The following is a 15,934-nucleotide window of genomic DNA, read 5'->3' as shown; positions in this document are numbered from 1 at the left end:
TGTAACATGAAGTCCTATGAGTGCTTCTACACCTGCATTGCTTGCTGTTTGGGATTTAGGCTGGGTTTCTGTACAGCACTTTGAGATGTCAGCTGATGTACGAAGGGCTACATAAATACATTTGATTTGATTTGAGTGCCATCTGATGAAGATCAAAAGGTTAGTGATTAATTTGATCTATTTCTGCTTTTTGTGACTCCTCTCTTTGACTGGAAAAATGGCTGTGTTTTTTGTGACGAGGTACTGACCTAACATAATTGCATGGTATGCCTTTGTCGTAAAGCCTTTTTGAAATCGGACACTGTGGTGCGATTAACAACAAGATTACCTTTAAAATTGTGAATAATACATATGGTTGAGGAATTTTTATTCTGAGATTTCTGTTTGAATTTGGCGCCTTGCACTTTCACTGGATGTTGGTCAGGTGGGACGTTAGCGTCCCACGTACTCTAGAGAGGTTAATTGACTACAGCTCAGCGTTCAACACCATAGTGTCCACGAAGCTTATCACTAAGCAAAGGACCCTGGGACTAAATACCTCCCTCTGCAACTGGATTATGGACTTACTGACAGGCCACCCCCAGGTAGTAAGGGTAGGCAACAACCCTTACCACCTTGGGCCCCTCAGCGGTGTGTATTTTGTCCCCTCATGTACTCCCTGTTCACCCACAACTGCGTGACCAAACACGATTTCAACACCATCATTAAGTTTGCTGATGACCAACAACGATGTGACAGCATATAGGGAGGTCAGAGAACTGGCAGTGTGGTGCCAGGACAACAACCTTTCCCTCAATGTGAGCAAGACAAGGGAGTTGATTGTGGACTACAGGAAAAGGCGGGCCGAACAGGCCCCCATTATCAACGGGGCTATAATGGAGTGGGTCAAGAGTTTCAAGTTCCTTGGTGTCCACATCACCAACGATCTATCATGGTCCAAACACACCAAGACAGTGAAGAGGGCATGACAATACATTTTCCCCCTCAGGAGACTGAAAAGATTTTGCATGGATCCCCAGATCCTCAAAAAGTTATTCAGCTGCACCATCGAGAGCATCATGACCGGTTGCATCGCCGCCTGGTAGGGCAACTGCTCAGCATCTGACCGTAAGGCGCTACAGACGTGAGTGCGTACGGCCCAGTAAATCACTGGGGCCAAGCTTCCTGCAATCCAGGACCAATATAAATCGGTCGGTGTCAGAGGAAAGCATAAAATTGTCAGAGACTCCAGTCACCCAAGTCAGACCGTTTTCTCTGCTACCGCACGGCAAGCAGTACCAGAGCGCCAAGTGTAGGACTAAAAGGCTCATTAAAAGCTTCTACCCCTAAGCCATAAGACTGCTGAACAATTAATCAAATGGCCACCAAACTATTACATTGACCCATTTGTTTTGTACACTGTTGCTACTCTCTGTTTATTATCTTATGCATAGTCACTAAACCCCTACCTACATCTACAAATGACCTCCAACCTGTACCCCTGCACACTGACTCGGTACCCCTTGTATATAGCCTCGTTATTGTTATGTTATTGTGTTACTTTAGTTTATTTGGTAAATATTTTATTCACCAACTGTGCCGTTCAAGAAGAGTTAAGGGCTTGTTAGTAAGCATTTCACGGTAAGGTCTACACTTGTGTTCGGCACATGTGACAAATAAAGTTTGATTTGGCCAAAATATTATGAGACAATATTGTTAATTTTGACAGTATTTTGTGTTTTTGAATAAAACATTTAAATTTGCTATACAAGTTGTGCATGACCCTAGGCTGGCAACACATAAATGCCAAATCATTTAAAAAAGGGGGGCATTCTGATTAACTGAACAGACCATTTGAGGGCAGTTATCATTCCTGACTGGTTGCATCACTGCCTGGTATGGTAACCGCTCGGCCTCCGACCGCAAGGCACTACAGAGGGTACCGCGTACGGCCCAGTACATCACTGGGGCCAAGCTTCCTGCCATCCAGGACCTCTATACCAGACGGTGTCAGAGGAAGGCCCTACAAATGTTCAAAGACTCCAGCCACCCTAGTAATAGACTGTTCTCTCTGCTACCGCACGGCAAGCGGTACTGGAGCGCCAAGTCTAGGTCCAAGAGGATTCTAAACAGCTTCTACCCCCAAGCCACAAGACTCATGAACATCTAATCAATTGGCTACCCAGATGATTTGCATTGCCCCTCCCTCTCTTTTACACTGATGCTATTATCTATACATAGTCACTTTAATAACTCTACCTAGATGTACATATTAACTAACTGTATATAGCCTCGCTATTGTTATTTTACTGCTACTCTTGAATTATTTGTTACTTTTATTTCTTATTTAGGTATTTTTTCTTAACTGCATTGTTGGTTAAGGACTTGTAAGCAAGCATTTCACTAAGGTCTACTACCTAAATACCACACCTGCTGTTTTCAGTGCATGTGACAAATACAATTTGATTCGATATGGGCAAAACATAATCGAGGCCTTATTTTTAACTAAATATTGCAATTTAGATTAAAACACTTGGGTGAACGTTTGTAATCATGGAAATATAATGGCAATTCTAATTTTATAGTTAGAATGTAATAGTGTGCTCATTGAATACAGTGTTGTTTGACAGGGCAACTATTGAAAGAGCCAGGAAGGCATTCATAGAATAAGGAATCAGAATATGAATAGAATTTCTATGGATGCGTAATTGTGACAGAGTGCCCCAGATGAGTGGGACCCTTTAATCTTCAGATACATTAAAATGTTTTTTCTCTTACATCATGTAGCTAAAATATTAACGCTTTGCCTATTCCTCCCTGATTTAGAAGATGCTGTTGCACAAACATGCTGATTTAGGCGTACACCAGGACTGGTATCAGGCTGTATTAGCTAGCTTCATTTGCTCTGACTCAGTACATGTATTAGCTAGCTAGCCAGCTAACTAGCGACTTACATTAGTGTCTTACACAATTTATTTTAGCCACAACTTGCTAAGAAAAGACAAACTAGCTATTTGCAGAAAGTAAGACCCAGAAACTAAGTGTAATTATAGAACGCTTGTGTTCTTTATAATAAGAAGCAAAGTGGAAAGCACAATCGTTGTCATCAACATATTGTTGCATCTGCTGCATTGACTATGCACACTCAAGGTTGAATGGTTGGCAAATGATCTCGTGGTCGAGGAACAACTGCTCTCCTTGAGCTTGTGTCCGTTAGGCCTACGGATGTATTTATTTATCAGCACAAATTATATTGAGCAATAAAAGCCCCACTTGTGGTATTCTTAAATTAAACTATTTTTTGAGAGTACGGAGCACAATACCATGGAGGAGTTTAGAAGGTAAAAACTCCATCACACTTGTATTCCACAGGCTGGGATCCGCACTATGCAGCTGTTGCAAGAGAACATTTTTCACTGGTTGTCCACTGGGTCGCAAAAACAATGATTGATAGGCAGCTTAAACTTCCTCAATTCAACCATTATTGGGTTCAAATACACATCTGCATTTGTGAACAGCCATCCATGATTCACATCAATGCGTTATGTACAATTGAAGTGGGAAATTTACATACACCTTAGCCAAATACATTTAAACTCAGTTTTTCAAAATTCCAGACATTTAATCCAAGTAAACGTCGCTGTCTTAGGTCAGTTAGGATCACCACTTTATTTTAACAATGTGAAATGTCAGAATAGTAGTAGAGAGAATTATTTATTTCAGCTTTTATTTCTTTAAATCACACTCCCAGTGGGTCAGAAGTTTACATACACTCAATTAGTATTTGGTAGCATTGCCTATAAATTGTTTATCTTGGGTCAAATGTTTTGGGTAGCCTTCCACAAGCTTCCCACAATAAGTTGGGTGAATTTTGGCCCATTCCTCCTGACAGAGCGGGTGCCTAATTGCTCGCACATGCTTTCCCTGCAGCAAAGCACCCCCACAACACGATGCTGCCACCCCCGTGCTTCACGGTTGGGATGTTGTTCTTCGGCTTGCAAGCATCCCACTTTTTCCTCCAAACATAACGATGGTCATTATGGCCAAACAGTTTTATTTTTGTTTCATTAGACCATAGAACATTTCTCCAAAAACTACAATATTTGTCCCCATGTGCAGTTGCAAATCGGTGGTTTTGGAGCAGTGGCTTCTTCCTTGCTGAGCAGCCTTTCAGGTTGTCGACATAGGACTCGTTTTACTGTGGATATAGATACTTTTGTACCCGTTTCCTCCAGCATCTTCACAGGGTCATTCGCTGTTTTTCTGGGATTGATTTGCACTTTTCGCACCAAAGTACGTTCGTCTCAAGGAGACCGAACATGCCTCCTTCCTGAGCGGTATGATGGCTGCGTGGTCTACAATTTTGTGGAGGTCTTGGCTGATTTCTTTTGATTTTCCCATGATGTCAAGCAAAGAGGCACTGAATTTGAAGGTAGGCCTTGAAATACATCCACAGGTACACCTCCAATTGACTCAAATTATGTCAATAAGCCTATCAGAAGCTTCTAAAGCCATGACATCATTTTCTGGAATTTTCCAAGCTGTTCAAAGGCACAGTCAACTTAGTGTATGTAAACTTCTGAGCCACTGGAATTGTGATACAGTGAATTATAAGTGAAATAATCTGTCTGTAAACAATTGTTGGAAAAATTACTTCTGTCATGCACAAAGTAGATGTCCTAACTGAAATGCCAAAACTATATTTTGTTAACAAGACATTTGAGGAGTGGTTGAAGAGTTTTAATGACGCCAACCTAAGTGTATGTAAACTTCTGACTTCCACTGTCCATATCAATAAGTGATATTTGTATCGCCTGTAGGCTACACCACTGCTCTTGTCCTTCTCTCAAAGATTTTATACAAGTTGGATAATCTTTGGATGTCAACATTAGAAGACATAGCTTGGACTGTAGCCTACAAAAGCCTATTCCTGCACTTTTCCCGCGATCCGTCAATTGCATTTGGTGTGTCATCATAGTGGTCTCTGACTTGCAGTCGGTCAGACTCGCTCAGGTGGAACAAACTTAACACTAACGCTTTTTTCCCCCCAATGCTGCTTTGAATGTCATTGAGAGGACAGAATGGTGACCAGTTTTTTTCCGCAAACGCCATTTCTGAATTTAAAAGTAATCCTAGTGTTTGAAAAGTATCTGTAATCTGATTACAATATTTTAGCTGGTAAAAATGGATTACAGTTAGTTATTTTGTAAATCATTACTCCCTGATATATATATAACAGTAATTTACGATCTTACTGTTTTATAGCGCTGTATCCTCTTAGTATGAATTTTTTACAGTGCCTTCAAAAAATATAAAATAATGTTACACACAGGAAGTATTCACACCCCTCGACTTTTTCAACATTTTGTTGTGTTAAAGCCTGAATTTAAAATGGATTAAATTTAGATTTTGTGTCACTACATACAATAACCCATAATGTCAAAGTGGAATATTATTTTTTAGAATTGTTGGCAAATTAATTTGAAAATGAAAATCTGAAATGGCTCGAGTCAAAAACTATTCAACTCTATTGCTATGGCAAGCCGAAATAAGTTCAGGAGTAAAAATGTGCTAAACAATTCACATAAAGTTGCATGGACTCACTGTGTGCAATAATAGTGTTTAACATGATTTTTAAATATCTGTACACCACACATACCTTTAAAATACCATTTTATACAGATGTTATATTGAATCCCATCTATGGTCAAAACGCAGAGAACAAAGAGATAAACAGTGGTCACTACAGTGTTTTTCACACAAAGAAAAGCAGAAGGAAAAAGAAGAGCAGAAGGAGTGGAGGAGCAGAGGCCATGGTGTTAGGTTAGGAGGAGAGAAATGGAATGAGAGAAACAGAGAGCAAGATCTAGAAATAGAGCGAGGGCATAGCTTTCACTCGCTGCATGGTAGCTTGACGAATGTTAGCATGAGCCCGTAAAGCGCTGTGACAGCCTCCTGCTGAGAGCACAGTCTCACTAATGTGTTCTGGCACGCCGGCCCCCTAATCACACATTTACATATGCAATGACCTATATTTGCATGTCAGATCGCACACTGTCCAGTGTGATTAACAACGGGCACCTCCCACGTCGAGTCGCCTTGGGTAGCGGGCAAGGAGCTGGGGAGGGCTAGGCGAGGGGTGAACCAGGACTGGGGAGGGCTAGGGCTAGGAGAGGGGGAGCGCAGAGGGCCGGAGGGGGTCCATTTTTTTGTGAGCCGAGGGGCTGGGCTGCCAGGCAGGATTATGTCAGGCGGGGGCCCGGCATTAGACACTTCATTAGAGCTAATCTGTTTAGCAGTGGGCAGTGTATGTAAACTTCACAGGCCATTTGCGGCACCTTGTCGGCCCCTGGCCTGGCCTTCAAAGGGCAGCCGGGCCCTCCTGACTGACAGGCTGTCTCATTGCACGCACTGGCGTCACACACACAGCCGCTCCCAGCTGACACACACACACACACACACACACACACACACACACACACACACGGGTGAGGCGCAGCAGCTCGACCCCTGATGACAGAGGGGTCACTGGGCAGACCGCAAGAGGAAAGGAGGAGAGGAGTGGCACAGAGAGGAGAGGTTTGTACAGACTGCAGCTTGCGGAAGTGGAGGTGTGTACGTGTTTGAAAGGAGTTAGTAACAGAGAAGTCAATTTTCTGTCTCAATTACCAATCAGTTATCGTGGGAATTTGGGCCATAAATGTGAATGAGGAACACACCCTTAGTTGGTGAGAGCTAAAGTTAGGCCACTGCTTTGGGGAATCAGACTTGTGGTGTCCAGCTCAAGATAATCCTTGATGGGAAGAGTGAGGGATTGTAGAGGAGTGGACAAGCATGTCTATGAGGGACAGCATGTGCCTGTGCTGTAGAGATGGCAGAGGGACAGGGTGGCCACCAGTGACACAGAGATGCACACACCCTGGGCTACTCACTGACAAGGAGATGAGAGGAAGAGCGATAGGAAGAGAGAAAAAGAGAAAAGGCATGAAGACAGAAGCATAGATGACGTGTGATATGGGCTGATCAGTGGTGACACAGAGACACAGAGCAACTGACAGAGAATTTAAGATAAGAGAGAGAGAGGGGGAGAGGGAAGGAGATGAAAATAAGAGAGCGAGACAGAGGGGGAGAGGAAGAGAAAGAGGGGGAGAGATGTGAGGTGTGATGCGACAGTGTGGCACTGCCAGCGGCAGCCAGAAAAAGGCCAGCGGGAGCCAGTAAGGGTGCCATCTCCCACAGAGCAACAACCCACCCTCTACTACCCCCCCCCACTCCTCACCTCCCTCTTCTTTCACCTACATCTCTCCTCAGCCCCAGCCAGCTTAGCACCGCCATACAATATTCATCACTCCATCCATCCTTCCCTACTCCGTTGGTGTTTCTCTGTCTGCTCCTCTTCAATCTGTTCCTGTACCACGGTGCGTTAGCTCACTTATAACCCTCCGCCTTGTCTCTCACTCACACACACACACACACACACACACACACAGATCTGACTCTGTCAAAACCTGCTGCGACGTTCAAATTCCATTTTGAGAATCTCTCTCCCACTCAAAGAGCAAATGCACCATTAAAAATGCACATGATACCAGCTCATCCACTTTACCTAATGCATATGCATCATACCTCCGGGACTTAGAGATGTGATACAATTCACATTTTCAGGAGGGGAATTTTTGCCGAGCAGATTAAATTGAGAAAAAGTGTGAAACAGATTGAGGACTTGTTGAAAGAGAAGGATCTGTCTGCTGATAGACACAGTATGAAGCTGGATGCCAAACAGGAAGCAAAATAATGTCTGGATCTGCATAGGACTGGTGTTTTAAATACAAACTGTTAAATCTGATCTTGCATAAACTAATAATATGCATGTTATTAGGCCTACTTCTAGAAACATTTCCTATATTTTGAGACAATAATGAAAGAGAAAAAGAACTGAAATGAAGCTAAATATAGTGTGTGAAAAACAGAGGAAATCATTACCACAACACTGTTAAATTGGAATATGATATCTCGAGTGTGGGGGATGCGAGTTCTCGTTCTTTCCTTTTCTGTGCACAACCCAATTAGTAATTAAACATATTCAAATAAATTATCAACCTGGCGATTTCACAGTTAATATTGCACTGGCTTTGCATACACAAGTAAAACTGGATAATTTTGGGGGTTACAAAAAAAACAAAAAACGGTTGTTTTCCCGTTTCCTCTTCAACGTATGGATATGGATAGCGGGCGAATCCTCTTTGTTATAAGTCCATTCAATACATAGTGGGGACAGAAACATCCTTGTGCTATGAATGAGATTGATGAAGCTTATGTACGATACTGCTATTAAATTCCAACGGTGACCAGATTTGCAACACAACAACCTGAATGTTATCGTATCAAAAGCTGCTCACTGGGAGGTCAAGCTCTGCAAGCCTCCAGAGTTTCAATCAATAATAACTCTCTCTTTGTGAGGAAACACAAATGTAAGAGGATCATACTGTGGCTGGAACACAGGTACTGCTGCTTGCTGTGTTAGAGTTAGAGTAAAAGTGATGTTCTAATATTTTTTATTTAACTAGGCAAGTCAGTTAATAACAAATTCTTATTTAAAATGGCCTACCCCAGCCAAACCGGTTTGGGTGAGGGTAAGTTAGGGTTAGGGGATCCTACCTGAGGCTGGAACACAGGTACTGCTGCCTGCTGGCCTTGTGGCTGGGTTAGGGGATCCTACCTGAGGCTGGAACACGGGTACTGCTGCCTGCTGGCCGGGTTAGGGTTAGGGGATCCTACCTGAGGCTGGAACACGGGTACTGCTGCCTGCTGGTCTTGTGGCTGGGTTAGGGTTAGGGGATCCTACCTGAGGCTGGAACACGGGTACTGCTGCCTGCTGGCCTTGTGGCTGGGTTAGGGTTAGGGGATCCTACCTGAGGCTGGAACACGGGTACTGCTGCCTGCTGGTCTTGTGGCTGGGTTAGGGTTAGGGGATCCTACCTGAGGCTGGAACACGGGTACTGCTGCCTGCTGGCCTTGTGGCTGGGTTAGGGTTAGGGGATCCTACCTGAGGCTGGAACACGGGTACTGCTGCCTGCTGGCCTTGTGGCTGGGTGTCCATGTCCATGGTGACAGGAGATCAATCCCTCACACCCCTAAGGAAACACAAACACAACCTTCAGTTAACATTACAGTCACAAAAACACGGGACTCTTTTCCCTCACAACCAGGTAGAAACATAAGTAGATCCTCCTATTCCCTGAACATACCCTCTACAGAAGAACTCTGCCACCAGACAGACTATATACACAGACTAGTAACAAATATCACACTCCTGGAGATCTCCTGAGCATTACGGAGCCTGAGAATTACGGAGCCTGAGACAATAGTGTGTTGCTGAGGACTCTGCTGCCTGGGTACTGTCGCTCTGTGGCCCAGAGGGTGTCACATTGCAGTAGAACGGGATCTGCCTCGTTGGCTGGGTCTCTATGGACCTGAAAGGCTCCAGACACACATCAGGGTTTCCGTTAGGAAAATGTGGTGCCGGACAACGTGACCAGGGATGATTTTCATTTACAGATTATTTGGAAATTTAATGGACCCATTTGCATTGGTTTGCATAACCCATTAGGACGTCCAACCACAGTGCTCAGAATGACAGAGATCACATTAGGATTATGGTAATTTATCTTAAAAGGGGAATTTAGAAAATGTGTCTATGTTCCTAAACCCCTCTGTGACTCGATGCTGGACTGCATGTCAAAGTGCGCACCTCTTTCACTCAGGAAGAACAAAAAGGTACGTCACATAGCCCCCCCCCACTCACTGCAGCGCTAGAGCTATTTCCTAGAGCTATTTCCCAACCTGGTCTCAGAGCATTTTGCATTAATCTGTAAGTAAATCCTATACCCTCCGTTTAGTATGATATGTTACATTTAGTATGGTATGCATTCATTTGCGGATGTCAACAATTATGTATGATCACCATCTCTCCAGAGATGTTCGATTGGGTTGAAGTCCGGGCTCTGGCTGGGCCACTCAAAGATATTCAGAGACCTGCCCCGAAGCCACTCCTGTGTTTTTTTGACGGCTCATTTTCCTGTTGGAAGGTGAACCTTCGCCCCAGTCTGAGGTCCTGAGCTCTCTGGAGCAGGTTTTCATTAAGGATCTCTCTGTACTTTGCTCTGTTCATCTTTCCCTTGATCCTGACTAGTCTCCCAGTCCCTGCCGCTAAACAACATCCCCACAGCATGATACTGCCACCACCATGCTTAACCATATGGATGGTGCCAGGCAGTGGTGTAAAGTACTTAAGTAAAAATATTTTAAAGTGCTACTTAGAGTTGAAGTCGGAAGTTTACATACACTTAGGATGGAGTCATTAAAACTCGTTTTTCAACCACTCCACAAATACCTTGTTAACAAACTATAGTTTTGGCAAGTCGGTTAAGACACGCATGACACAAGGAATTTTTCCAACAATTGTTTACAGACAGATTATTTCACTGCATCACAATTCCAGTGTGTCAGAAGTGTACATACACTAAGTTGACTATGCCTTTAAACAGCTTGGAAAATTCCAGAAAATGATGCCATGGCTTTAGAAGCTTCTGGTAGGCTAATTGACACAATTTGAGTCAATTGGAGGTGTACCTGTGGATGTATTTCAAGGTCTACCTTCAAACTCATTGCCACTTTGCTTGACATCATGGGAAACTCAAAAGAAATCAGCCAAGACCTCAGAAAAACAATTGTAGACCTCCACAAGTCTGGTTCATGCCTGGGAGCAATTTCCAAACACCTGAAGGTGTTCGTGCAACGTTCATCTGTACAAACAATAGTGCGCAAGTAGAAACACCATGGGACCACACAGCCGTCATACCGCTCAGGAAGGAGACGCGTTCTGTCTCCTAGAGATGAACGTACTTTGGTGTGAAAAGTGCAAATCAATCCCAGAACAGCAGCAAAGGACCCTGTGAAGATGCTGGAATAAACAGGTACAAAATAATCTATACCCACAGTAAAACGAGTCCTATATCAAGATAACCTGAAAGGCTGCTCAGCAAGGAAGAAGCCACTGCTCCAAAAACGCCATAAGAAAGCCAGACTACGATTTGCAACTGCACTGTTCACCTGATTTAGAATTCCTCACAATCAAATGTCGACCGCAATATCTACCAAGGGAATTATCTTCGATTATAATCACAGCCGTATATATTCCCCCCCAAGCAGACACATCGATGGCTCTGAACGAACTTTATTTGACTCTTTGCAAACTGGAATCCATACATCCTGAGGCTGCATTCATTGTAGCTGGGGATTTTAACAAGGCTAATCTGAAAACAAGACTCCCTAAATTGTATCAGCATATCGATTGCGCAACCAGGGCTGGAAAAACCTTGGATCACTGCTATTCTAACTTCCACGACGCATATAAGGCCCTGCCCCGCCCTCCTTTCGGAAAAGCTGACCACGACTCCATTTTGTTGATCCCTGCCTACAGACAGAAACTAAGACACGAAACTCCCACGCTGAGGTCTGTCCAACGCTGGTCCAACCAAGCTGATTCCACACTTCAAGACTGCTTCCATCACGTGGACTGGGATATGTTTCATATTGCGTCAGACAACAAAATTGACGAATACGCTGATTCAGTGTGCGAGTTCATTAGAACGTACATTGAAGATGTCGTTCCCATAGCAACGATTAAAACATTCCCAAACCAGAAACCGTGGATTGATGGCAGCATTCGCGTGAAACTGAAAGCGCGAACCACTGCTTATAATCAGGTCAAGGTGATCGGAAACATGACCGAATACAAACAGTGTAGCTATAACCTCCGCAAGACAATCAAACAAGCTAAGCGTCAGTATAGAGACAAAGTAGAATCTCAATTCAACGGCTCAGACACAAGAGGTTTGTGGCAGGGTCTACAGTCAATCACGGATTACAAAAAGGAAACCAGCCCCGTCACAGACCAGGATGTCTTGCTCCCAGGCAGATTAAATAACTTTTTTGCCCGCTTTGAGGATAATACAGTGCCACTGACACGGCCTGCAACCAAAAGATGCGGCCTCTCCTTCACTGCAGCCGAGGTGAGTAAAGCATTCAATCTCAACCACACTGCACACTGCCCTAACCCATCTGGACAAGAGGAATACCTATGTGAGAATGCTGTTCATCGACTACAGCTCGGCATTTAACACCATAGTACCCTCCAAGCTCGTCATCAAGCTCGAGACCCTGGGTCTCGACCTCGCCCTGTGCAACTGGGTACTGGACGTCCTGACGGGCCGCCCCCAAGTGGTGAGGGTAGGCAACAACATCTCCACCCCGCTGATCCTCAACACTGGGGCCCCAGAAGGGTACGTTCTGAGCCCTCTCCTGTGCTCCCTGTTCACCCACGACTGCATGGCCACGCACGCCTCCAACTCAATCATCAAGTTTGCGGACGACACAACAGTGGTAGGCTTGATTACCAACAATGACGAGACGGCCTACAGGGAGGAGGTGAGGGCCCTCTGAGTGTGGTGTCAGGAAAATAACCTCACACTCAACGTCAACAAAACTAAGGAGATGATTGTGGACTTCAGGAAACAGCAGAGGGAACACCCCCCTATCCACATCGATGGAACAGTAGTGGAGAGGGTAGCAAGTTCCTCAGCATACACATCACAGACAAACTGAATTGGTCCACCCACACAGACAGCATCGTGAAGAAGGCGCAGCAGCGCCTCTTCAACCTCAGGAGGCTGAAGAAATTTGGCTCGTCACCATAAGCACTCACAAACTTCTACAGATGCACAATCGAGAGCATCCTGGCGGGCTATATCACCGCCTGGTACGGCAACTGCTCCGCCCACAACCGTAAGGCTCTCCAGAGGGTAGTGAGGTCTGCACAACGCATCACCGGGGGCAAACTACCTGCCCTCCAGGACACCTACACCACCCGATGTTACAGGAAGGCAATAAAGATCATCAAGGACAACAACCACCCGAGCCACTGCCTGTTCACCCCGCTATCATCCAGAAGGCGAGGTCAGTACAGGTGTATAAAAGCTGGGACCGAGAGACTGAAAAACAGCTTCTATCTCAAGGCCATCAGACTGTTAAAGAGCCACCACTAACATTGAGTGGCTGCTGCCAACACACTGACTCAACTCCAGCCACTTTAATAATGGGAAATTATGTAAAATATATCACTAGCCACTTTAAACAATGCTACCTAATATAATGTTTACATTCCCTACATTATTCATCTCATATGTATACATATATACTGTACTCTATATCATCTACTGCATCATTATGTAATACATGTATCACTAGCCACTTTAACTATGCCACTTTGTTTACATACTCATCTCATATGTATATACTGTACTCGATACCATCTACTGTATCTTGCCTATGCCGCTCTGTACCGTCACTCATTCATATATCTTTATGTACATATTCTTTATTCCCTTATACACACACAAGTGTAAGACAGTAGTTTTGGAAATGTTAGGTTAGATTACTCGTTGGTTACTACTGCATTGTCGGAACTAGAAGCACAAGCATTTCGCTACACTCGCATTAACATCTGCTAACCATGTGTATGTGACAAATAAAATTTGATTTGAAATATCATACTTTTTGGAGTAATGTCCTCTGGTCTGATGAAACAAAAATAGAACGGTTTGGCCATAATGACCATCGTTATGTTAGGAGGAAAAAGGGGGAGGCTTGCAAGCCGAAGAACACCATTCCAACGGTGAAGCACGGGGGTGGCAGCATCATGTTGTGCGGGTGCTTTGCTGCAGAAGGTAATGGTGCACTTCACAAAATAGATTGCATCATGAGGAAAGAAAATTATGTGGATATATTGAAGCAACATCTCAAGACATCAGTCAAGAAGTTAAAGCTTGGTCGCAAATGGGTCTTCCAAATGGACAATGACCCCAAGCATACTTCAAAGTTGTGGCAAAATGGCTTAAGGACAACAAAGTGAAGGTATTGGAGTGGCACCGGAAGAAATGGAAGCAGTTTTACGGGCACCCAACCAATTGTGCTATTATGTGTTATTTCCAGCGTTATTTGTAACCTATTTTGAACATAATGTTTCTGCAACCATTTTTTACTGTAAAAAAATAGCTTCTGGATATCAGGACAGCAATCGTTCACCTCGGATTAGACAAAGATTATTTCTTCAACAAGCAACAAGCACAAGACAATCTCTAAACACCCAACAGAGCCATCATCCCTGTTATTTACAAGAGGAGGCAATGCAGGTACAGAGGACAAAGAGCCGGCTGCCTGGTCAGGACCCAGAAAAGGAGTGGCAAAGCTGCCTTTCCCGTCAATACTACTCTCCAACGTGAGGTACGATTACGAATATCCTACCAAAGGGACATCAAAAACTGTAATATCCTATGTTTCACGGAATCATGGCTGAATGACGACATGGGGAAGTGAGGGTGAGGGGAAGAAAAATTCTAGAGCACCTGTACTCCACATACAGAGACGCGTACAAAGCTCTCCCTCGCCCTGCATTTGTTAAATCCGACCAGAAATCTATCCTCCTGATTCCTGCTTACAAGCAAAAATTAAAGCACCAATAACTTAGTCTATAAAAAAAGTGGTCAGATGAAGCTAAACTACCGGACTGTTTTGCTATCACAGAGTGGAACATGTTCCCGGATTCTTCTGATGGCATTGAGGAGTACACCACATCAGTCACTGGTTTCATCAATAAGTGCATTGAGGACGTTGTCCCCACAGAGACTGTATATACATACCCCAACCAGAAGCTATGGATTACAGGCAACATTCGCACTGAGCTAAAGGGTAAAGCTACCACTTCAAAGGTGCGGGATTCTAACCCGGAAGCTTACAAGAAATCCTGCTATGCCCTGCAACGAACCATCAAACAGGCAAAGTGTCAATACAGGGCTAAGAATGAATCATACTACACCGGCTCCGAAGCCCCTTCTTATGTGGCAGGGCTTGCAAACTATTAGACTACAAAGGGAAGCACAGCCGTGAGCTGCCCAGTGACACGAGCCTACCAGACGAGATAAATCACTTCTATGCTCGCGTCGAGGCAAGCAACACTGAGGCATGCATGAGAGCATCAGCTAATCTGGACAACTGTGTGATCACGCTCTCCGTAGCCGACATGAGTAAGACCTTTAAACAGGTCAACATACACAAGGCTGCGGGGCCAGACGGATTACCAGGACGTGTGCTCTGGGCATGTGCTGACCAACTGGCAGGTGTCTAAACTGACTTTTTCAACTTGTCCATGATTGAGTCTGTAATACCAACATGTTTCAAGCAGACCATCATAGTCCCTGTGCCCAAGAACACAAAGGCAACCTGCCTAAATGACTACCAACGCGTAGCTCTCACGTCCGTAGCAATGAAGTGCTTTGAAAGGTGGGTAATGGCTCACATCAACACCATTATCCCAGAAACCCTAGACCCACTCCAATTTGCATACTGCCCAAACAGAACCACAGATGATGCAATCTCTATTGCATCCCACACTGCCCTTACCCACCTGGACAAAAGGAACACTTATGTGAGAATGCTATTCATTGACTACAGCTCAGCGTTCAACACCATAGTACCCTCAAAGCTCATCACTAAGCTAAGGATCCTGGGACTAAACGCTTCTCTCTGCAAGTGGATCCTGGATTTTCTGACGGGCCGCCCCCAGGTGGTGGGAGTAGGTAGCAACACATGACACGCTGATCCTCAACACTGGAGCTCCCCAGGGGTGCGTGCTCAGCCCCCTCCTGTACTCCCGGTTCACCCACTACTGCATGGCCAGGCACGACTCCAACACCATCATTAGGTTTTCAGACGACGCAACAGTGGTAGGCCTGATCACCGACAACGACGAGACAGCCTATAGGGAGGAGGTCAGAGACCTGGCCGGGTAGTGCCAGAATAACAACCTATCCCTCAATGTAAGACTAAGGAGATGATT

At 44.6% G+C, this 15,934-nt stretch overlaps 1 protein-coding gene across 2 annotated transcripts in view; it reads right to left on the bottom strand.

Annotated features, from left to right (window-relative positions):
- The window catches only part of LOC124037998 (serine/threonine-protein kinase Nek7-like), a 150,884-nt gene that overhangs the window by 71,995 nt on the left and 62,955 nt on the right, over nucleotides 1-15,934 (bottom strand). For both annotated transcript variants that reach the window (XM_046353338.1, XM_046353339.1), the window contains exon 2: nucleotides 9,026-9,113. In XM_046353338.1, coding sequence (XP_046209294.1) covers nucleotides 9,026-9,085 — 60 coding nt within the window. In that variant the 5' untranslated portion in view covers nucleotides 9,086-9,113. The remainder of the gene's footprint in view (nucleotides 1-9,025; nucleotides 9,114-15,934) is intronic.

Source organism: Oncorhynchus gorbuscha, linkage group LG06, assembly GCF_021184085.1.
Source record: "Oncorhynchus gorbuscha isolate QuinsamMale2020 ecotype Even-year linkage group LG06, OgorEven_v1.0, whole genome shotgun sequence".
Classification (NCBI taxonomy): domain Eukaryota; kingdom Metazoa; phylum Chordata; class Actinopteri; order Salmoniformes; family Salmonidae; genus Oncorhynchus; species Oncorhynchus gorbuscha.
Note: the sequence above shows the minus strand (reverse complement) of the source record. Positions and strands in the feature narration are given on the sequence as shown.